Below are 24,198 nucleotides of genomic sequence, written 5' to 3'. Positions count from 1 at the left end.
CTCATTTTCCACTAAATTGCCTTCTAGTTCCTAGGATGGAGGAAGTGCTAAAAATAATAATTACAGTATAATTCAGAGCAGCAGTCATCAGAATATCATCTTCTTTTGATTCCCTTGTGGTGTGGGGTTTTTTTAGTGTTTTGGTGTGGCATTATTAGCAACAGAACTTTGTTATGATCTTATGTAAACAGAACCGCTTTTTTTAAAAGGAGAAAGCTTCATCCCACCCAAGTCTCAGGCATCACTAGGTGGAGGCATTGTACAGCACAAGACTGGTGTGGCTCACTGCTCCAGGGTTTTGGGATCCCCACAGCTACTTTCTATGGCAGATGTTACTACTCCCTCAGCAGCCCTCACACCCTGGCACCCAGATCTTTTCCCATCCTCAGTTGTCCACTCTCTTGCACGTGACCCTTTCCTCAAAACTAAGCTCTTTCATCCCCTAAGTTAGGTACCCAACTAACTATATGGCCGAACCCTTCAAAAATGTCAAACATGCCAAAGTTAGCAGGTTTTAAGAAGTGACAGCAGACGGTGATGGCACATCCTTGGCTCATTTAAATGCATCTGTGTACCAGGCCATTAGATCTAGGCTGAGGAGACATATTTTTATGAAAAACTTGGCTTTTCTTGCAGAAGTTAGCATGTGTTCTATTCTCTTCAGTCTCTAAGGAGAATCAAGTCCTGTTTACTCTAAAAACACATGAATTGCAGCCAGATATCAAGCAAAACCAGATGTCATGACCCAGAAGAGAGTGTACACAGATGGTAGGGGGACATATGGCACACAAGTTCTTTCCCACTGTGAGTGTCCCTGTCAAGACAGCTCTTTAGCTTTTTCACTATTTGTTCCTGTAGGCAATATGTAAGGGAGTTAACTGCCAATTTTTGTGTGTGTTTTAGAGGGACAGACGATTCTTACTTTTTGGAACTCCCAAAAATCCTGCTTATTTGCCTTTTCAGAAATGGAAGAATTGATAATCTCATTTACTTATCTGTGACTTTTTTACTCCTACAAAGATGCATTTGTCCTGCCACTTCTCCCATGCTCCATTTGAAATGATGTGGTTGTGGCACACCTTACCTGGGAACTACAGATCTAGCTGATACATTGTGGGTACACTTCTAGGATAAGAGCCCAAATTTTTTTCCTAAATCCTACTGCTTGTCCAAATCACAGACTTCTATGGCACAGAAGAAATAGGTAATTGTGCATATTTGAAACGCAGAAAACAAAAAAAACCAAACAGTATGGGTATTGGAAATAACATTCTCAAAGAGAGAAAAAATACCTTGGGGAGTTGAAAGTGGCCCTTCCTGTCTTTCAGGGAGTTTGTATATATTCACGTTACATAAAATGAGCAAAAATATGCAAAAGGGATCAATATCTGTATTAGAGCTTTGAGGAGAGATGAGGCAACACTGCGGTGTGTTGTCATGGACAATGAAACCTTTCTCTCATGCTCATTTTCACACAAGAATACTAAACTGCCTATATAATCATACTAAATGTGTTTGTTTAAAGGAAAGTATCAGGTAGATAAATGCTGACTCACAATCATCTATCTGTCTTTACTTAAGAGTCTTTAGGAGTCTCGTTTTGTGGGAAAATGCTATTCTTGAATATTGTAGCAAACCTCTGAAAAGAACTATGAAAATGTGGCTAACAATCATAACAGCATATTCACAGAAGAAACAAAAAAAACAGCAACACAACTGCATACAAAACAACGTACTTATCTGCAGTTCAGCAAATCCTAGTGTCATTCATATTTTTTCATTTCAAAGCAACTGCAGTTTCAATTTTTAAACATGGACTCCACAGCTGCTTCTTCAGTGGTTATTACATTTGTGTGGACTATGACTATTTATAAGTCTACCACCATCAGCGATGTTTACTTCTGATATCTGTGCGAGACTAACACAAGAAATAGTGTCACTATCCAAAACCCATAACAGAAATAAAGTTGCACAGAGTTTTTCTTTTAGGGTGTAATTTGGGGAAGGGATGAGTAGTTTTTATTCCTTGAAGAAAACATCTACTTTGTAATTAAAAGACTTCGTGTACAAAAAATAACATTTCAGAATCACCTTCTTAGTATTACTTTAATAAGTACATCTCAACTTCTCTTTGCTGTAGAATTGTTCAGACTTAGGGGCAACAAATACATTTCAGAATAAGATACCTTCTTCCTGGATGGCATTTGATAGCGCACATTTTTCCAGAATCTTGTATTTGCTGAACAAGATTTCTCTGAGAAGTCCCCTTTCCATTGAATAGCTCCATGTTTTTGCTTAATGTATCTGATTGATTCTGGCATGCTTGTGTAGTCCTGTATTTCATCCAGTTCTATAAGAATCACTTGAATCCCATCACGGATGAGAGCATTATACATAGCTAGCTGTTGGTCAGAAGTGTCTTCTGACAGGCAGCTATTAGATGTTTCTGGTCCCAAAATAATCATCAGTCTTCTGCTTTGTTTAAGGGTTTCATCGGTAACACTGATCACAGCTGGAAGTAACGAAGAAACAAACAAAGTTTGCATAGAAACTTTACAACTGTTGTAAAATATTTCTTGATTCTAAAATTGCACATATATGGAGCAGTGGGTGGCTCAGAGAACCGTTAGGTTTAAGATTTCCACATTGCCATTCATGATTCATGATCCATTGCATAAAATTACTGATAAAAATTGTTTTCTTTAGTCACCAGGAGCAAATATTGTTCAAAAACTCAATAGTATTATTAATTCTGCTGAATCCTCATTTGTTCATTACTAGAAAGAAAGTGCAGACTCTCATAACATCAGAACAGAATTTTTGGTAAGCAAAAAAAAAAAAAAAAAAAGAAACATAAAAAAATTGTCCATTGGAAAAATGGACAAATGTTCCATTACAAGTAGACAAACACAGCTTTGTTTTCCAAAATTGTGTGGTTTTTAATCACATATATAATATTCTAACCCAAGAACAATGTGTCAAAAGGCAACCTATTAACTCTATTAACCAAAGCATACCTTCTCCCAGTAAATCATCCCTTCCTGATATAAAGAGATTATATCCACATTGTTGCTCTAAAACATCAGGGAGTATTGTACTAACAAAGGTTTCCAGATGATAGAAACTTCTGCTTCCATTGCTTTTTGGGTACAGGACATACGCATCGTAGACTTTCCCATCTAAAGCAAACACAAATGTTTCTATAAATAAATTATTAAAAAAAAAAAAAAAGCAACATCCCTTTATTGCAAGCTTTCATTTTGGACTGTTAAAAACAGTAATGAGAGGCTGATTCACCTGTCTGACAGAAAAATGTCAAAGCTCCCTAAAATGCCCTACAAATCAAAAGAAAGATGATCAACCACGGAACCTGACTTCCCATCACAGGGATGGATGGGCCAGCAAACCATCTGGATGCAGGACCTGGCACCTGCGGGAAGGAGCCCCCAACCTCAGAGGTGGCAGGACATGAAGAAAGTGTCCTCTTGCAGGACTTTCTTTACCACCTCTCCTGAAACAAATTCAACAGCAATTATCTCCACTTCTGACTAATCACAGGAAAGGGTGGAAAATAACAATTCTTTCTTGTAAAAATGTTGTGCGGGAAAGATAGATATTATAGAAGGCCACAAGGCAGCTAAGGTTTTGAGAGTTTAAATTGTATAATAAACAGGCTTGAAGAAACCAAACCAAAATCAGATTTAACTCGACAAGTTAGGTTTAGTTCAACAAGCTAGAAAACATAGTTTCTTTGATAATTTTTTTTTTCATTAGAACTCATATTAAAGTGTTCTGGAAAACCAGAAACTGAAATGACTTTTTTTAAAAAACATTTAGAACAGCCATGAGTAAACGTTAACAATCCAATACACATAATCCGTTTACTTTCAAGGTATGGGGAACTTCAGACAGTCTAATTCTGAGTGCTGCCACACAAAATATCTAGAATGTTGCACTAATGTCTATTTTTCACACCATTTTTGTACACCATAGCAATTAAAACACATAAGAAGAATCACAGAATAAAGAACTAACAGCATTTTTTTCCTTTTGGCATGGCATGTAAACATCATAATTGACAGGACTTAGAAGGAAAGTGTTGGGTAAAAGAGAGAAAGAGAGAAGTTACAAAAAAAAAAAAAAAGAAAAGGAAATGAACAAAGTTAATCTCTGAGAAAAAGGGAGTCTGGTTTTCAATATAAATATTTAATGCACGTCTTTAAACAGCTGGTTTACAGGATGTAGCTCTGATGACACCTGTTGATCATCATCAGAGTGACCATAAATCTACATGTAAACAAACTACAGAAAAGCAAAAAGCAAAATGTTAATTTGGGAATAGCTGGAGTTCTTTTTGACCTATCTCACCATGACTGCCTTAAATATTGTGCAGCATCTATTACCTCAAGGATGATTACATATTTTGCCCATATGACTGAAAAAAAATCCCCCCCAAAATGTCTTTGTGTGTATCTGAAAATTCCTCAAGGAAATTACACATACATTCTACTAAACAATCAAATTATTGCTTAGAAGTAATACCAAATGAAAAAAAAAAAATCAATATACTAGTTACACTAACATACCTGGTCACACTCACATACCTTCCTTACTTGCAAAGGCACAGACAGAATTACGGTACCAAAGCACCAAGTCAATCTTGAAAATCTTGTAGATTATTAAAGTAATAAATGCTAAAATCAACAAAGAGACAAGCCCTCCAGCCAGCCACCTTTGTATATCAGGAACTGCATGAAAACATAAGCAGAATGTTTTTTAAATGTTGAATTTCTCCAAATTTCATCTTTCACACAAATATAATACAACTTTGAGCATTACATGTTTCACTTCCATCTACCCTTTTTAAAAATAATGATAAATACACTACTACAGTGACTCTTTCCCTGTGGACAGGTACATGCATACATACTGCAAACTGTAATCCATCTGTTTTCTATCATTATATGGCCATTTGGTATCACAACCCCTTCTGGGGAATCCAAGACAAACACTGGCCTCAAAAAGAACAGTATTTCTTACCTCTGTGTTTTAATATAATATAGGACGCAGCCTGCCCAAAGGCATTTGAAGCTTGACAGACAAATGGCTGTTCATAATCTTCACTATTCACTTCCGAAATTATTAGCTTCACAGAATGCACAGGACGTCCATCATGAGAAGTTTTCTCCCTATCCAAAAGGTGACAAACAGAGCCATAAAAGCACAGCCCTTTCTGGAGTGGCTTCATCACTGACAGCTGCAGCACAACAATGGTTGTTTCCTTCGACAAATGTCAACAACACTTCAGAATAGATGAGCAACAACAGTATATGAAGGAAACCCAAACAACAGTCTGGCCTCTTCCTGACATTTAGCATAGATGTTGGAAAACATCAAAATGTTGTCTTAGCAGGAGCTGTGTTTCCCAAAAGGAAAATAGGTTGAAGTACAGAAATACACCTTAGAAACCTAAGCAAACCCTTGTTACAAGTTTCCCAGCCCCTCTAAGAGCAGGTGGAGAGAAATTCCACAATGTGATATGACACAGAAAGAGGCCCTGATACAAGAGCATCATTTTGCAGTGAGCAGCTCTGGGACAGGGGGACATCAAAGTTGGTGACCCACAGCAGATAACATCAACTCACAGTGTGAATCCAGCTGCAGGGCGTAGAGTCTAAACTGCTGCTTCACCCCATGGATCAGAACAGACTTGCAACAGTTAAAGCATCAGACTGCATCATTAAAAGACACAGATTAACCCCCATATCTTGTACAAGGGCACAAAAATGCTGATTATGATGCACATTCAGTTAGTCATGTGTACCGTGACGTGTGACTGATATGTGAACTAAACAACTTTTTAACCAGCAGCAAAATGAGGGACACCACTACCTTGTTAACAATAGATCTCAAATCCAAAATTAACTATCTAGTCTACTTAGCCAAGCAGTATTCTTTCCTGAAAACATATTCTAGTTACCATTCAAAATGAAAAATAAAAGCTTGAAATATGTCATAAAGGGCATTTTTTTGACCAGATGAATCACTTTCTAAGCAAAAGGTTACAGTAATTTGAACACTGTAACAAGGAATAAATGAATCAACATCACTAATGCAAATGACTAATGGTTGCTAAGATGACCATTTAAGTGCTAGGAAACACAAAAAATGACATTGCTTTTATGATATTAATTCAGTGACCACATGCCTCTGCATTATGGCCCAATAGTTTATGACATGACATTCTTTATGACTTTTGTATAGAGTATTCTCTTGCTGAGAGCTTAAAGAATTCATCATTTTATTTACCCCTTTGTTTTATGATGAGGACTTATTTCTCACAACAATATTCTTACTTTGAAGATATCATTCTCATTTCTTCATCAGTTTCTCCCCCACAGGTAGTACAAAATTGATGACATTTTTTTCTTCATAACACCACCATGAGATGAAGGCTGACAAAAAACCTGCTATTTTTAGTTCCTGACCTATCATACCTAAAAAGCTTTCAGATTGCCTTCTGCTCCCATTTAGTTGTTTTTTCAAGTCAGGTCTAATTTCTTTTGTCCTAACTCCATTTAACCTGCTTTTCACTCTCACCTTATTTCCAAGTTGTCCTCATGTTTTGCTCAGTTCAAGCCCATTTTCCTCCCAAACCTCAAGTTTTGACTGGAAATCAGTCTCCCTTTTCTCATCTCACCCCACTAAGCCTCAATACAAATGTCCTCAACAGAATTTTCCATTAGCTCTTCAGCTGATCTTTGTTCTTCTGTGATCTCTCTCTTCTTTAGCTCAAGGTTCTTAAATCTGGAAGTCTCAATTTCACCCATGAAGCACATATTTGATCTCTTGCAATCTCTCAGAGAGGCAGATGTGGAGAGAAAGGGGAATGCAGAAGAAAGAAACAGTCTGAAGATCATGTGCCTGGACATGCTTGATCCAACTGAAAGAGGACTCTACCAGGCCAGAGTCTGCTCAATAGAAACTGTATGACAGTTATGAGATTATAAGTCTACAAAACACCTTTTCCCAAGCTTGGAAATTAAGAGAGATTTTACAATGACCAAAAAGAGCACGATCACATGTGAAGTCCGTGTGCCTACTAGGTTTCAAGTTTCTACTTCAAAGCAGAACGTGAATTGGTGGAGGCAAGCATTAGAGCCTTTGAAAAGAAAGCAATTTAAGCAAGTGAAAAATGTTGCTAAATATTTTAATGTCAAAGGGAGAAAGTTCCACTTTCGTTGCCGACATGGTATTTTCTAACCTGAAAATATACTTACTCATAGGGACTTGCAAAAATTCTGCTCACATAAAATACATCAATATATACACCGTTGCCTGTCCAATACACCTCATACCCATCAGCACCTGTTGTATTGCAATCCACTGTAACCTGTGAGCCTATAAAATTGTGTTACAAAGTGAAAGGTTAATTTTCATAATCTAATTAAAGTCCATACAATTCTGTTCACAGAGTCCCACACAGACCAGCTAAGGATGGTCCCACACACTTTCAGAAGAGTTGCTCTAACAGAGGGCCTATATACTCAGTCATCTCCAGGTTTCAAAAGAGACTGGTAAGATTTAAGAGGCTAAATCCAGGAAAAAGGTGCCTATCTCTGAGGCACCATTTTCCCTGCAGATTCAAAGACAGTTCTGTTCTTAGAATCTCTCCCAGAGTGATGAAAAGAAACAGATGTGACACTTGGGTTCCCTACAATTTTGTTTGCATCTGAGAAATAGCCCCAGGCTTTGTAAGCAACATGCCTTGTCTCTTTCCCTCTCAACCCCAAACACTCCTCTTTCAGAAGATCAATATGCAGAAACTAAGCTGGTCACTGAACTAGTTTTTGTCAAAAAATAATAACAAGAAAACACAGAATTTGGTATACCTTGAGTATAAATTTTCACCAGGACACAAAATAATATTTTCTTATCAAGAAAACTACTTACCAAGTTCCACTTCAATAGAGTTGTTTCTTGGATAAGATATTTCTGGAGGCTTTTTTGGTGGACTCACTAATCAAAAGAAAGAAAGTGCTTTTCAGAAAACCTGGGGCACTTGCAGTGTGTTCTATGCTCCATAACCCACATATGACCTAAAAAAACCCTGTCCTATGGACAAGGTGGTCAGCAATTTTATAACAGGCATCACTCGATACTGAAAGTACCATATCTCCGGTAGTCATCACTTCTGAAGAAGCTATGCTATTCTTTGCTCTGCTTCTTCCCAAATGTAGTGCCACAAATCTCCACACACTCACAGTGGTCTGGCTGTTCCATGGCATAAAAATCACACAATATTGCACTCACAGGCACTGAGAAGAAATGGGTAAATATCTACTGGATTAGGCCCCTACAGTCTGGATAGCTTGTCAGCCAGCACCCCTCAGATACAAACTGGACCCAAATACCTAGGAGTGCAATTCATCTATTTTAGATGTTTACTATCATAAAGGAGAAATTTCATTTCTATACTCTAGTTAAATGCCTTACAATTCCTCCCACAGCTCCATATATAAGGAAATATAACACCCGTGGCCCCTTTTAGATGTTTACATTAGGACTAGATTATATGACACTCTGGAAAGCTTATTTCTCTCTACAGGCTACAGAGGGAGAGTAATCAACAGGTGGAGACCTAGACAACTACATTAGAAATATTTCAGTGTGGCTAAATGAATCCCAACTTGGAGGGTCCCTCACTAAACACACATACCATTTCCAGCTGTCTCAGGCAGCTGTAGGAAATTTTAGAACATTTCCTATCAGATATTCAGATTCAAGGAAGGTGCTCCAAGGGCTCAAATTAATGAAAAGAAATCACAAAGCATCGAGCCTCGTAGCGAAGCACACAGGATCCCCCAGATATATCCTTCCCTTTCCTTTCCAAGAACTGGGCCTGCAGCACTGTTTGGACCCCAAGTCACACATTTTAATGTAAACTTCTTCAGCTGGAGACTTTAAAAACAACTGAGCTGCCTTTGTTCACTTATGGCAAAGGAGTGATATTATTTTGCTTCTACTGAATAGTGGGAGCTGAAATTATACTAAGAAAAAGGTTCTATGGACAGATTTGAAGACCAGAATTATTATTTCAGCTGATCTGACATTATGTTCCTCATATTTTGTTTATCCACATCACATACATATGACACGATATTAATATGATACATATTCATATCATATATATACACATGCACACATATATAAATATCTATGCATATAGACACACACAGACAAAACAGACTAACACAAAACCGGACCATTAAATAGTAATAAATTCTATTAGTAAACCTGAAAATATCTTTCATCATCTGGAATGTAATAACAGTACTGGTATTTCATACCTTGATATAGCACAGCCTTTTCAATCTCATAATGTTGTGCCAGCAAGGAGTTAGTGCTTTACAGTTAGGCCTTCTTCTATATTTTTTGTCATGCTAGTGGTCCCCCAACATAAATCAGGGTCTACTGAGCTAGACATATGATATCAGAGATCAGCAGTTCTTGGGCTGGGGAGCTTAAAACCAAAAACAGAGAGACAAGAGTTTGAAGGAAACAGGACATATAGAGTCAAGATACTGCTGCAATTTGGGCTGGTTTAATTCGTTGTTCTTGCAGCAAGAGGATAATGTAAAAGAGAGAGAAGGAAGATGGGCAGGATAGAGGGTGCAGTTACAGCAGAAAGTATTGTGCCTACTGAGCCTTACAGGGCACCTGCTTAGGGGTGCTAGCAGCTGATCTGAGCAGTAAAGCTTTGACAAGCCATGACTTTGAACTGGGGAATACATCTTCCACACAGTGGCAATAGACAAAAATATGTAAGCTCTCAGTCCGCATTTCTTTTCCTCATATTTAGGTGAAAACTAATAGCCCTAAACATGCCTATACACAATTGGGTCGTTTAGCTTTAGTCTTTAGAAACTTGGACAAAAATTTGAAGTCCTCATTATGAACAGAAACGCAGTGGAATTATCTACTTACCTTCTACAGTCAGTCTAACATCTCTTGAAATGTTATAATGTTTTCCATTGGAGGTATACATTGTTTCACATGTATAGTTTCCTTGATCATGTAGACTCACATTGCAAATGATAAGATCACTGTTTGAGAAGGCAAACCTTTTCCCTTCCAGCAGCTGGCAGTCCTAAAAGTGTATAGAGAAGTCTTGTTAATTCATTCTGCTACCTCTTTGCAGGGTTTGTCTCTATTTAAAGCAATTGGAACTTTCAGTGTACCGCAGCATAAGGATGGGTGCCTTGCAGAGGCTGAGGAAGAGTGAGGGGAGTGGAATAACAAGCAAAACATACTTCATTTTGACTCTGAGTTTTTAATTCAAAGACACTCCAGATCATTTCCTATAGAAAACAACCTTCAGTTTTAGAGAAATAAGGATGTGAGATGCAAGTGTCAAGATTTGTAAAATATTCATCAATGAAGAACTGCTTAAAAATTAGACTTAATTTTTTTGAAGTATTTAAATACTCTTGGTACCACATGGACTGAACAACCATAAGGCAGGGATGCTACAAAAGGCACTACATTATTCTAACAGAAAGAGCCTTTAAATAAGCATGAGCAACATGAAATGGCATTTATTTAGTGGAACAATATTGAGCACATAATGGATATGCCATCTCTCACAAACAACATACTAAATCTGTTTCCACATAAATGAAATTCCTGACTGTGCTTTGGTAGCAGGTAAGAAGATGGCACCTGGTTCAACGTGGTTCAACAGCTCCTACATCTAAGCTGAATTTCTACCCCTTAAATTAAAAAAAAAAAAAAAAAGGCGAAAAAAGCGTACACCTTTAAAAGATAAAAATCATTAATCCTCTCCCAATTGATTTTAAAGCTTTTTTCTCCTATTTACAATAAATCTTTAGTTTTCCTCTTCCAATTCACAAATATCAGTGGTTCTTATTTTAAATAATGGACAGTTAGAAGACAGAACAAAACACAGCATTCTCACCTTATACCAACGAACAGGCTGAATATTGTTCTCATTCTTGAAATAATCCAAGTGTGGACACACAACCTTTGCAGATGATACTGTGAATACCACCTCCTCTACAGCGAATTTTTCATTTAAGCATAAACCATCAGTCCTCTCAAAAACTGTTACTTTTGTACGCATTTTTCTGTGGTTTGTCGAATTCCTGCAATTAATATAATATAATTAAATAAACCTCTTTTCATTTTGGAGAAGAAAGAGAGGATGAGAAGTTTACAGTTTCTCTAACAGATTTACCTTTGCTGGGAGAAAAAAAAAAGTAAAATAAAATAAAATAAATAAAATAAAATAAAATAAAATAAAATAAAATAAAATAAAATAAAATAAAATAATGAATAAATAAATACATAAATAAAAACACTACTTACTTTCCCCAACCTAAAGTTAGTTTTTGTGAATGCACTCTCCCATCTTCATTAGTATTTCTCTTTTCGCCCCAAATTCTACTTGTTTTCTAAAAGTTATTCCCTTTGCAACTTATTTCTGTAGCAGTTCTTTCACTTTTACCTTATGACACATTCATAATCTCCAGAGTCTTCTAACATTGCAGGGAGAAACCAAATAAAATTCTTCTGCTGATGAATTCTAGAAAGTTTGTCTCTAGGCACAGCTGTCTGGTTACCAACTTTATACCATGTTAAGTTGTAGTCTCCACTTTTCAAGCTCTTTTCCAGTGAACACTTAATAGCAAGAGGCTGCCCATCAAGCACAAGACTCTCCCTCAACATGACATCATATGCATCACATTTTGCTAAAGGAAAGAGATAAATATTAAAGAAAACCTCAAACACTGTAAAAGTGATTTCTTGTTTACATTTGAAAAGTTCATTAGAGTTTCCACCTCCATTCTTAAGTCATCTAGTAAAAATACAGTCTTATCTTCACAACTGAAAGTACTACTCAGTTATACAAAGCTATCATTGTGTCACTGAAATGAAATGCTGTTTTTTGAATGCAGACTTCACACTCAACAGAATCTCTTCATTTGGAGCAGTTTGCATAAGTACCTTTTAGTTCAGATGCAAATTACTAGAGTACTTGTATTTCTCCAGTCTGCTTCACGTGCATACACAGAAACACACACACCCACACACACAAATTTCATTTTTAAGGTCTTTATTTGTTAACTTCACTTATCTGTAGTCAAAGTAAGTCTTCAAGACAGAGGATGCTTTCAGTATCCAAATGTCCTAAGAGGACACTGAAGTTAAAGTTGCTGTTGCACAAACATTGAGTTTGCTATGGAAATTTCAACTCACTCTTTGATTTTATGAGCATTTAGAGAGGAGTTATTACAAGCACTTACCAGTGAGCTTATTTTCTTGCCCCTAGATCCAACGAGATTCACATGGGAAAAGGCAACACCATGAAATACTTTTTTTTGTCAGTATGGCAAAAGTGGCACAAGCTCAGGAATGTGACCCTGCTATCCAGAGTCAGTATTCTATTTATCTAAAATTCCTTGTTTCATTAGAATATAAGAACAGCCATACAGAGTTATGCAAGTGTCTGTGTAGCCCAAAACCTTGTCTGATATCAACCAGTGGAAAATGTGTAAGAGGGTGAGACAGAGCAAGTACAATAATGTTTTGCTTTCAGACCCTTTCTTTTCTCTCATGTTCTGCATGAAGAACTATTCATTGGATTTTATAATTTCTTTGGGTATCACGTACTTCTTGCAATGAGAAATGCCAAAATAAACATTTCCTCATCTGCCTACTCTATGATATTCATTCTTTTGTATACCTCCATCACATCTTGCCTCAGTCATCTCTTTTTCTTACCTCAGAGTCCTCATTAATGACTTCTCATATGAAAGCCATCCCATAACTGACAACACTATCACTCATCTCTCTACCTTTTTTATGTAGTCTTTCTGAGATGGAATGACCAGAACCACAGAGTTCAACTGATTCACATTTACTATAATGTTACAGAGTAGCACAATGAAGCTTTCTGTTTTCTGCTCTACTCCATTCCCAAAAATTCTGTTTTTCTGACCACCACTGATGACAGAGTTGATGTTTCCAAAGTTTATCCAGAGATGTCAAAGTAGCATTTTTCCAAAGTGGTTATTACTTAACTTAATGTTCACACCACACACATATAGTGTGTTTGTTTCTGCTATATGTGTTATGACCCTTCCGTGCCCTTACGTACCCCTTTGATTTTACTTAATGACATTCTAGCACTAAACCATTCAGTATCCAGATATCCTCTTTGTAGTCAACATTACTTTTAACTATCAGAGGTAATTTCATATCATACACAGTTCTCACCACTTCATTGTAAATCTTCTCCAAATTACTTCTCAAAACACTGAGCTACTCAGAGAGATTTATTGAACTCTGATGGTTATGAAATGTTACAGCCTCAGGAACTGATAAACTTTTTCTGCCACTACATGCTAATACTCTGAAATAGTGACTTTTTTTTAAATTATTTTACACACTTCTTGCCTCAGTTTCTCTGAAGCTCCCAGCCCCCAACCCCCTCCATTATTTCCATGGAGCAGGAAGGATTTATAAGGTAACACACATAATTAAGCCAAAAACAGGACTCTCTCTTATTGGAGGGATGGCAGCCAAATAATCACCTTTCCATATGACTACTTAGTTACCCAAAAAACATATTATCCAATGGTTTAGTGAACCTTGCAGCTTGTCCATTCATGGGCAAAAAAAAACAAAAAACAAACAAAAAACAAACAACCAAAACCAGAACTCTTCCAACAAAATAGCTTGCTAGAAATTCAAGGAACAGAAATTCCTGAAGTTTTTTCTTTTAACAGTCTGGCACTGCTGCAAGATTCCAGGTGGAATGACAAGATTATGACAGCAACTCACTTGAATCATTTGAAATGTTTTAAACATAAATTGGATTGTTGGTTGGCAGCTGGAGGACAGAAACAAGCAGTTGCAATGAGTAGCCCAGCAATTTTACAAAAATCTAGATGTGCTATTATTATCAAATGGCTATATTTTCCAACATGAAAAAATCCTAAGGACACATTCTGTAAAGTTAAAACTACAATTAATTTCATCATTTTATACACCAGAGGGTTGTACTGCCATCCAGATGACCTTTTAAGGTCCTTTCCAACCCAAACTATTATATGATTCTAAATTGCCCAGAGAGGTCATGTGGTCTCCATTTGTGGAGATACTAAAAATCCAGCTGGACACGGTACTGGACAAACTTCTGTAGCTGACCCGTGGGGGTCAGGGAGGTTGGACTAGATGATCTCAAGAGTTACCTTCCAACCAATGATTCTGTGATAACACAGTACACAAATTATCACATAAGTTTTGTAGGTTCCTGCTTTTAGAACTGCTTAAAAGAACTCATTGGCATATGCATACATTTGACTTTTACAGTAATTTTCACACAAAATTAGTATTACTTGTGTGAAAAAATAAGTTTCAGAACAAGACCTTCCATAGCCACTAATAAACTTACCTGCAATAATTAGAGACAGAAATGCTGTGGTGATATTGCATGTAAATGATGTTTTTGCTGTCACGTTTCCCTGCAGAAACTGAAAGAAAACCTTCAATTAGTGGTTTCTAATATAAACTTCCACAATTTAAAGTCAGCTTTTGCATTACAGAGTTAGTACAGGATTTACACAGTTAATATGGGACACAGGAAATATAGGAATTGTCTTTGGCTTGTTTTGAGCCTGTTGCCTGTTTGTTTTACCTAACAGCTCCTAATTATTACACCAGAAAAAAAAAATATAAAAAAAATAAATAACATTTCCTATTCGGCTGGTCAACCACTCAGGATTTTTTACATCTCTAGCACTCTCCTCCCCAGTTCTTGCTTTCCCAAGCTGTAGTCTTAGTCTCTCTAATCCAATTCCATATTTCTGAGCATGTTTGCCACCCTTTTCTGTACCATCTTCAGTTACGTTACAGCCTGTCTGAGGTGCGGAGGAGAGAAGAGAACTTGGATACAGTCTTCAAAATATAGGTGCATTATGGATTTATAAACTGAAACAATTATTTTTTCTGTTTGCTTTGTTTTTCACAATAATTTCTAACAATCTGTTTGTTCTTTGAGTACTATTGAGTATTGACCTGGTATTTCCATGGGCATATGTAGTAAAATCCCAAGATCTCTCCATTGAGTGTTAAAAATTGGGTAAACTCAGCCAGCTACTGAGCACATGATGTTAGGATTTTGCCCGTATGTTTTCATCTAAAATGTTCTTTATATTTCTGTAAAACAGATTTCTTCTACTCCTATTACTGAGTCATTCACTATCATGACATTCTTCTCCTACTCTTTGCAATTAACACCTCCATGTTCTAGCCTGAAGTTTTGTATTGTTTGCAAATTCTGCCACTGCAACAGGTTCCCTGTCTCCAGATTATTAAAAATATATGCTGAGCAGAAGAGAGTTGTTTGAGACTCCAGTAGGGATCTTCCTCCACCCGAAAAACTGAGCATTTATCTTTTACCTACTTTTTTATACACATGAGAATAAATATTTTATGGTGGTCTGGCTTCATTGACAGCCTCTGCTGACTGACGTTTGGAAATTAAGTCAGTCAGATTGTATCAACCATGTCTCCTATATGCAATGTGTTCACATACATGTGTACAATTCCAACACACTTGTACTGTTTAAGAGCCATGACTTCCCTTTACAAAAGTCACTGTTGACTCCTTCCCTACATAATTTATCTTCATTTCCACTGGTCCTATTATTTCAAGCAGTTTCTATTCAGCTGCCTGCTGCACACACCAGGTTCACAAGGCTCTAATTTCCTGGGTCTCTTTTGATCACTTGAGGAGGATAAAAATAAGTTTATCACTTTCTGATCTTTTGGTCCCAAAGCTGCTTTAAATGAGACATTTACAAGAGAACACGAGAGTGAGTATCAGTCAGTCATGGTGCTTTGTTATGGATCATTTATTTCTATAACTGCCATTTACTGACTTTTCAATCTGAGACAGATCCTTCCATGGAAGATTATCATAGGAAAATGTACTAGCACTGAAATCTATACTCTTCCAAGATGAACACAAATACACAAAAAAAAAAAAAAAAAAAAAAAAAAAAAAAGTTTTTTTCCCCTTGCTATGTTCATATCTTTCTATAGCCCATCCCATAGGGGTTTTGTTATATCTGAACGATCAATTGGCTCTCAGGACTCTTTGGTAGGCTTCTTATCCCTAACATGTTTGGAGAAGGATCTATTAGTTGCATGCCTCTGGCAAGTTGTTCCTTAACTTGGCCTTCCTTACTGCTTTTTTTCTATTCAGCCTATCAGATCTTTTAGAGCACTCTGAAAGGACAAATGCAATTATTCAAACTGAATGATGAGCGGGAGAACCCCGTCCTGTTGTGACGAATCTTTAGCTGATCACCAATTTCTACAATAGTCAAAGATGACACTTCCTGCTGCTCTGCTTTACATCACCAAACCGACTCAGAAGCGTGCCATATATTGAGTCATCCACACTGCCTCTTGCAGTGCCTGCTTTCTTCCTTCTTTCCCTTCCCTTCCCTCCTCCCTCATTGCAAATTTCCGCTCAAATTACCAGGCAGGTCTTTTCTTGCCTAGCTGCAAGAAGGAACGAGCCCTGCAAGAATGCTGAGCATAAAAAGAAATACACAAAACTTTAAAATCACTGAAGGGGGTTTATGTGTGTTTGTACAAAACCTCCAACTTCCTTCATGAACTGTGATGGACAGTAACTCTTAAAATCTCTAGTTTTCAATTTTAAAGAATATGAAAATATTATAATGGAAATAATTTTAAGAGAAAATGGGACTGAATAGACTTCACTTATGACCAGGGGGTTTTTATTGACTTTTTATGACTCTGAATCACTGTTTTTTCATAAGCTCTGTTCCATTACAGCATAACCTTACTGTACTGTTCTGTCTCATATATGCCCTCTCAGACAGTTTTTGCCTTTATCAGTAGATTCAGTAGATGCAGCAGAAGTATTTCACCATGTTCTGAAATAAAATCTTCCAGAATCCTGCTTCTCTATAAATTAAATGTTCTTTCTATCTATTTGAATTTAAAACTTGTCCTTTTGCCAACATTGAAGACCTGCAAATATCTATAGCTCTGTGTAAAATTATACATATGAACTGCTCTGAGGAGACTCCTTCTTGTCTCTAAGTAATCATGATGACAAAAGTTAGATTTTTGTGGAAGGTATACTCAACAGCAAAATTAGGCTCTGTTCTGTGTAGGTATTCACATAATTCATGACAAAAATAGCAAACATATGTCTGCAGAGTCAAGCACAAATGTTTTTCCTACCACATTCCACCAGGATAAACAGCTACATTTCTCCCTTTTTGCAGCCATTTTGTCCACATCTTGAGCCTCCAATTGACCTGTGGAACTTCACTACTCAGGACAGTATTCAGCTGGAGTTATCTTCGTCCAAATTTTCCAGAGTGGAAAAAATTCCATGTATCTGAGTCCATGTCCATAAAGTTCCACCCTGAAAGGAAATATTTCTGTCAATTTCAGATTGAAAAAAAAAAAACAGGTGTCTGAAAGATATCTTCAGTGATACACGCACCTGAATTACAATTACAGCATCCATGATAGCACACAGTAAAGCATAATTCTCATTAAAATCTGTCATTGAATTTATATGGGCACCTTTTTCTCTGCTCTCTAGTCCTTTAAAAGCTGATCTATCCAAAAAAAATATTAAGAAATAACCTCATCAGAACTTTGAAGAATCATGGCTTTCACTAATTTTTGCACACTCGTGGCACGTTTTCTTTCAGTGTCTTATCCAAAACATGGACAAATCAAAACATGCAACAGTCCTGTTCTCAGAATGGAGAGAACTGACAGAAAGTCAGAGTAAGTATTGTACCATTTCTTTTACATCAGCCCACAAACATTTTAAATAATAAAAAATATATATTCATATTAGCTTAAACACTTCTGTTAACTGCAAGGTATGCCATGTCTCTTCAAAAGAACTTAATCAAGGGTCCCACTTTCGATCTCCTTCTCTGGAGACCTTCCAAACCCGCCTGGACACATTCCTGTGTAATCTCATCTAGGTGTTCCTGCTCCTGCAGGGGGATTGGACTAGATGATCTTTTGAGGTCCCTTCCAATCCCTAACATTCTGTGATTCTGTGTTTTGTGATTCTGTATGATCTAGGAAGAAATATTATCACAAAACCACATATTCCTTCAGTGTTGAGGCATATCCAGCCAGTGCTGAAGAGCTGGTTTAGCTCCCGTGTCAGTATGTGGTTACAGTACTGAGACTATCTCAACAGTCATTTTTCTGTGAATCGCTGACATCCCTCAGCAGGTACACCAGAATTTTTTTTTCATACTCTTTATTTAAATTCTTACGTATTCCTGGAAGCATTGATTGGAAAGGGACTGTAGCTCCCCAGCGGTGTAGGAACCGTGCTTCCGGTCACTGCTGAGGTGCCTATGGCAGGGCGAGGTGCACCGGTGTCTGTGCACTCTCTGGAGACCCACCAGACCCGGGGGCTGAGCTTTATTAATAACTTCAAAGAAAAGGTGCTCTCACGTTTCTTCTTAGAAACCCAGACACTTCACACACACGGCTTGCAGAGGAAAATGCTGAGCTTTGAAAACAGATTTCACTCGTCCCCAGCCCTTGGTTCCCCCAAGAGACACCACCTCGGGCTGAGCCACCTCACAGACCCAAAAATGGGACATCAGATCAGAGTACAACTATGAGCACATCTCTACGGATTTTTCCCCCAGGTTATCCCAAACTGGCTTACGCCAAGCGCCCTGTTACACGACCGATGGAGGAAAGCACTCCCCGCTACCATCGACAATTCCCCACCATCCTCAACCCAATGCCGCCCCCTCGCCCCCCGCCCGGCCGGCATTGCCACGGCGATCGCCCCCACCCTCGCCGGCTGCCCCCGCCGCGGAACCCCCGCCACCCGCATCACTGGCAGACAGCCGGCGCTGAGAGCAAGCGGGTTCCATCAGGCCGGTCCAGCGCCCAGGGGAATCCCCGCGGCTGCCTACCTGCTGCGGGGTTGCTGGCCCGGCCAGGTGAGGGTGGAGCGAGGTGGGGGGGCCCCCACCGCCGTCTCCTAAAAGCCCTGGCAGCCCGTGAAGCGCGACGCCGCTGCTGTCCCTGCCGGCGAGACCTCACCCCCTTCGGCTGCCGCTTGAGGACCTGAGTGTCCTTGCGACGGTGAGGTAGCCCCGCGTCAGGTCCGGGCCGCCTCCCCACCCCGCCCCAGCGCAGGGAGGCAGTTGTCCCGGCGCTGGCAGGCGGTGCTGATTAAACCCAGGCTGAGAAAAAATACGGCTTTTCGGCAAGAGGCACTTTCTGTTGAAAAAGGGAGGCGCTGGCACCAGGTAAGGCGGCCTCCTCGCTTCAACCACCGTCTGACCTGCCGTGTCCCCTGCCGTGTGCTGCCGCGGCCGGGACTCGGCCTCCGCCCCAGGGCAGGCGTGGGGGGAGCCGGCAGGAAATCCTCAAAAGATTGCAAGATTTGAGGTGACTTTCTTCTTTTTTGCTTTGTTTTGTTTTGTTTTGTTTGTTTTTTGCTTTTTTTTGCTTTGCTTTGCTTTGCTTTGCTTTGCTTTGCTTTGCTTTGCTTTGCTTTGCTTTGCTTTGCTTTGTAGTACAGGCAGCTGCAGACTTCTCTAACTGAAGAGATAGTGTTACACTGGAAAATAAAGGTTCCCTCAACGCTACAGAGCCTGATGGCAGGAGCATCTCAGGGACATCAACAGTTTTACTGGCTTCTTCAACAGGCTGCTTTGACAGCTTGGTCTAAATTCCCCAGACAGCCATACTGAATCACAGAACAGTTGGGGTTGGGAGGGACCTTAAAGTATCATCTAGTCTGACTCCCCTGCAATGAGCAGGTACATCTTCAACTAGATCAGGTTGCTCAGAGCCCCGTCCAGCCTGACCTTGAATGTTCCCGAGGATGGGGCACCTACCACCTCTCTGGGCACCTGGGCCAGTGTTTCACTACCTTCATCGTAAAAAATGTCTTACTCATTTCTAGCCTGAATCTGCCCTCATTTAGTCTGAAACCATGTCCCTGAGGTATTTTCCCTGAAGCTTGAACTTTAGCTGCTAAGTTTTTGCCAAAAAGCTTAACAGCTCCTAAGGAGCCCTGACACTTTGCAGAGCTTACGTAGCTTGTGGCTGTTCTGGGAACATTATGTTCTCTCTGTGCTGGTGTTTCTTAGTTCCCTGTTTCACTTGCACGCCATGGCTGGAGTCATAGTTCTTTGAAGCAGACAGTCTTCAAATGTGGTGTGGCAAACACAGAATCGGATATGAGCATTTGAGGCTGCATTGTCACTTGTTGACTAACTACTAAAATAGACAGTAAGGCAGAGGAAAGCTGTTTCATAGCTTTCTCCCAAAGCAGGCAGAAGTCATGGACCTTTTAGAATTATCAAGGCAGATATTTTCATTATTGTTAACAATACATCATAAACACATTTGCTAAGCAAATTGCAAGTATTCTGCAAAAACTGTGGAGAATGATCCAGACATGTCCTGCTCCTTTCACCCTGGTTTTTCATTCTACTTCTGGTACTTCTTTCATTCCACTTTCTGGTACTATTGTATTTACCGAACGGAAACATGTTCAACCATCCTGCCCAACATGTGGTAGCCACGGATGAGCAAAGATGAGAGATCACTCTCTACTATGCCTGCATATATTGTCCTCCACCAATTCAAGGTACATAATGCTGGCTGGAGGCACCTTGTAGGAGCTCCAGGCATTAGCCTGTTGGGAGGAACACAGAGAATGGATTTATTCATCTCAGCAAAGACAGCAGGATTTGTGCAGTCAGTTAGCCTCTCTTCAGTCAGCAATTATATCCATATTTCATTTTGGAAACCTTTCTTATGAACTCACTGTGTTAGGTCAAATAATTTTTATGCAAAATTTCTAGTTTCTGTATTATTTTGCACCACGAACAAACATCTATGAGTTGCAATAGATCTAGTTACCATAAACATGAGTGAGGTGTTCCATAATCTGATCGACTACATTTTTCTAGAAGCACTGATTTAAAAAAAAAAAAAACAAAACTCTTTTGAAGAATTATTTCTGAGACATACATGCCAGAGGTTCTACTGTATGTAGTTGTTTGTTGTTTGGTTTTGATTGTTTGTTGTTTTTTTTTTTTTCTGTCTTCATTATAATACTACTAATCGTGAAAAGATGTTTCCAGTAAAAATGTGTTTGGTATAAAAGGTGTTGTTAAAACAGTACCAAACTGAATAGGTAAAATGAGAACTAGTAAATCATTCAACTATTCAGTGGCTGATATGAATCAGAATTTAGAAAAAACACATTATAGTAAAGCTGAAAGGCTGGATTTCATGAGTCAGAAAACTATACAGAACATGAAAGTCACAAAACAAAAATTGCAGGGAAGAGCAGAGAAGTGCATTGTCCAAGGAAAGTGGACACTGACACCGGTCTGCATGAACTTTTGAGGTGATCACCAGGAACACCCTAAAGCAGACCAGGAACCACCAGCTCCAGCAAAGAGGGTGATGCTAAGCAGAGAGTTATCCAAACAACGCCCTGATCATATCTGTGCAGTGGTTTTTCATTGGATGGTGGCATGCATCTGCTTTATTTATTTGATAAACATTACGTAACCAATGAAGGGAGAATGTTACCTGCAGTAAATAATTAAATCCTTTTGAGTTATTCATGGAAGGAAATCAGAGTGAGAGCATGCACTTAGGTAGGGATGGGACTGAAGTTGCCTGTGGTGCATTTAGATCATTGCCTTTCATTACCACAAACCTCTGGATTTTCTGCATCCTGCTGTAGTTTTGTTCCAGCTTTCAAAATCAATTGTGTTCCCTGATTTATAATACTGACAACTTTCCCTTTTCACATATATAAACCTCCTTCAGGCATATGCATGCAGTTGCATTAGCATTTTTGTTTGATCAGGAGAGTGTTTTTGAAGCTGATCTCCCTCTCAAGCCCACCCCAAACACTTTGTACCACCAAACAATGTTGGAGCCCATGGAACAGATTCCTTTTAGAGGATGTAAAACTTGATGACAAGCTCCAGCTGCTTGGCCATGCTATCAACAGTTCTTGACAGCAGTTACTCTGAAATAAAGTCTCTTGAAACATGCATTGTGTAGACAACAGGTCTGGCACATCAACTGATTTACTCTGCAAAAATCAGGGCAACACTTGCGCTGATTTTTTTTTTTAAGGCAAGTGACAATGACAGGCAAGCATACTTGCTACTTTTGTAAAGGAAATTATAGAATTTGGTAATCTTCTGTGTTACCTACTCCTGGTAAATCATCTCTTCTATGTGAAAAGAGACACTAGTCACACCGTGTCTCTAAGACATCCGGACATATATTTGGGGCAGAACTATGCGGTTTGTAGCCACAATCTTATTTTTTGTTTTTGCCTGCAATATATATTCATCACGTATCTTTTTTAGTCTGAAGCTGAAAAGGGCAAATAAAAACGTAACAGAATTTTAAAGCCCTTTATATTTATTTTTTCTGCCATTTCTACTTCAAGCTTTGTTGCACAAGATAACTTTAAAGAAGACATTAAGAATATCGTAGGTACAAAAATCTTAAAGCTACAAGAAACAATATCAAGAAATGTAATTGCAGGTAATTATTTAGGCACTGTTAAAGCTGCATACAACAGCCTATTTTGATACCAGTCATGCCAAATGGGAATACTAGGAATGTCAAGGCTAAATGTGCTTGCAGTGCTGAGAATGTATAATTCCATTTTACTGAGTAATCCCATTTTGGTTTTAACACCAAGCAACTAGCTTAGCATTTACATCTTGCAGACATCCATCTTACAAGAATTTTACTTGTAAGTGTGGTAATCAAACATCTTGCAGTTATAAATTATTCACTAGTAGAGCACAGGAGATAATTTTTACTTCTAGCAGGTTTCTAGTAGAAAAGCCAGGCACAGTTTTTATGGCAAAATTTATCCTTTTTTCCCCCAAAGAAAATTATTTATTGGTTTTCATGCTTCCAAGAATTTAACTTTCTCCTACATTATCTGCAGGAGGGCTTAAAGCTCAGCTGGGGGAATCTGCTTTGGCAAAAAACATAAGAGAAATGGGACATGGGACTGACTGATAAACAAAGGTCTGGTTTTAAGGTCATAGCCATGAGCACTGGCAAAAGTGGGATAGAGTTTAGATTCACAAGGTAAATTTAAATATTTAATGAAATATTCTTTAGCTATAAAAGTGAGCAATGAAGGAGGAATTCAGTGCAATCAGAATAAGCAAAAGAATTACATGTGGCCACAAAACCACATTAATCATCTCATTTCTTTTGAGAAAGTGAATGGCAACTATGGGAGGGGAAGGCAGCAAGACTAGTAGAAGTAAAGATATGATCCAAGAAACTATAATAACTAAGAAGAAAGCAAAATTCTTAAGTTTTCTGCATATTTCACTAAGGGAGTCCAAGCAGTTTCTATCCTAAATTCCAGAGTAACTGGTGTATGAAGTTGCAGGCTCAGTAATCTTGAAGCATGTCAAGAGCTGCTGCCAGATGTGATATCTTCTTCTTTCCATCTGAAATAGATGGAGGAACAGACAAACTTTTCTGCAGGAAAAACATTCTAACTTATTTTTTTAAATGTATATATTATACAATTGGAGAACAGAAAAAAATTCTGTTGAAGAAGAAGTATTCAAAAACAGTCAACTGCAGGGTATGCAAAACTTTAGATTTTAGGAGTGGAAAACTGGAAATGGAAAATGCAAAAAAGTAGTGTTGTAGCATTCAGTTACATCACATTATTCTGTTGGTTTGTTTCAACATCCTTATTGCCTTTAGCTTGGAAGCTGATTATCATGGTAGAGCAGAGAAAGCTGAGTTACATTGCAAAACCAGAATTACAAGGCTGAATGGGAAGCCAACTAGTGAAAGATGACAGCAGATGCTTGAAAAGGGAAGAGCCAAGGTGTGGCAGTAATTACAGTCATGGAGGGAACTCACCAGGGCATCAGCCATTGTCTTCATATTGATGTTTTCATCAGTGTTGTCAGCACAAACAAAATTAAGTTTTTATATAATTTAGCAATGGCACAACAACTGGAAGAGAAGTATGTGACCCAGAGGCCTGGCTCACTACAAAGTTTACTTGTGCTCCTTGTGCATTCAGAAATT

General features: G+C 38.4%; 1 protein-coding gene across 1 annotated transcript in view; it reads right to left on the bottom strand.

The window, feature by feature from the left end:
- Window positions 1-1,604: 1,604 nt before the first annotated feature.
- Window positions 1,605-24,198, bottom strand: part of LOC309435150 (uncharacterized protein) — a 54,803-nt gene continuing 32,209 nt past the window's right edge. Inside the window, exons 14-24 of the mRNA XM_082043068.1 lie at window positions 17,311-17,395; window positions 14,480-14,549; window positions 11,528-11,771; window positions 10,979-11,165; window positions 9,988-10,150; window positions 7,954-8,019; window positions 7,281-7,401; window positions 5,041-5,189; window positions 4,605-4,748; window positions 3,018-3,179; window positions 1,605-2,512 (exon numbers count right to left, since the gene is read on the bottom strand). Coding sequence (XP_081899194.1) covers window positions 2,121-2,512; window positions 3,018-3,179; window positions 4,605-4,748; window positions 5,041-5,189; window positions 7,281-7,401; window positions 7,954-8,019; window positions 9,988-10,150; window positions 10,979-11,165; window positions 11,528-11,771; window positions 14,480-14,549; window positions 17,311-17,395 — 1,783 coding nt within the window. The 3' untranslated portion in view covers window positions 1,605-2,120. The remainder of the gene's footprint in view (window positions 2,513-3,017; window positions 3,180-4,604; window positions 4,749-5,040; window positions 5,190-7,280; window positions 7,402-7,953; window positions 8,020-9,987; window positions 10,151-10,978; window positions 11,166-11,527; window positions 11,772-14,479; window positions 14,550-17,310; window positions 17,396-24,198) is intronic.

Source organism: Streptopelia decaocto, assembly GCF_964273445.1.
Source record: "Streptopelia decaocto genome assembly, chromosome: 1".
NCBI lineage: Eukaryota > Metazoa > Chordata > Aves > Columbiformes > Columbidae > Streptopelia > Streptopelia decaocto.
Note: the sequence above shows the minus strand (reverse complement) of the source record. Positions and strands in the feature narration are given on the sequence as shown.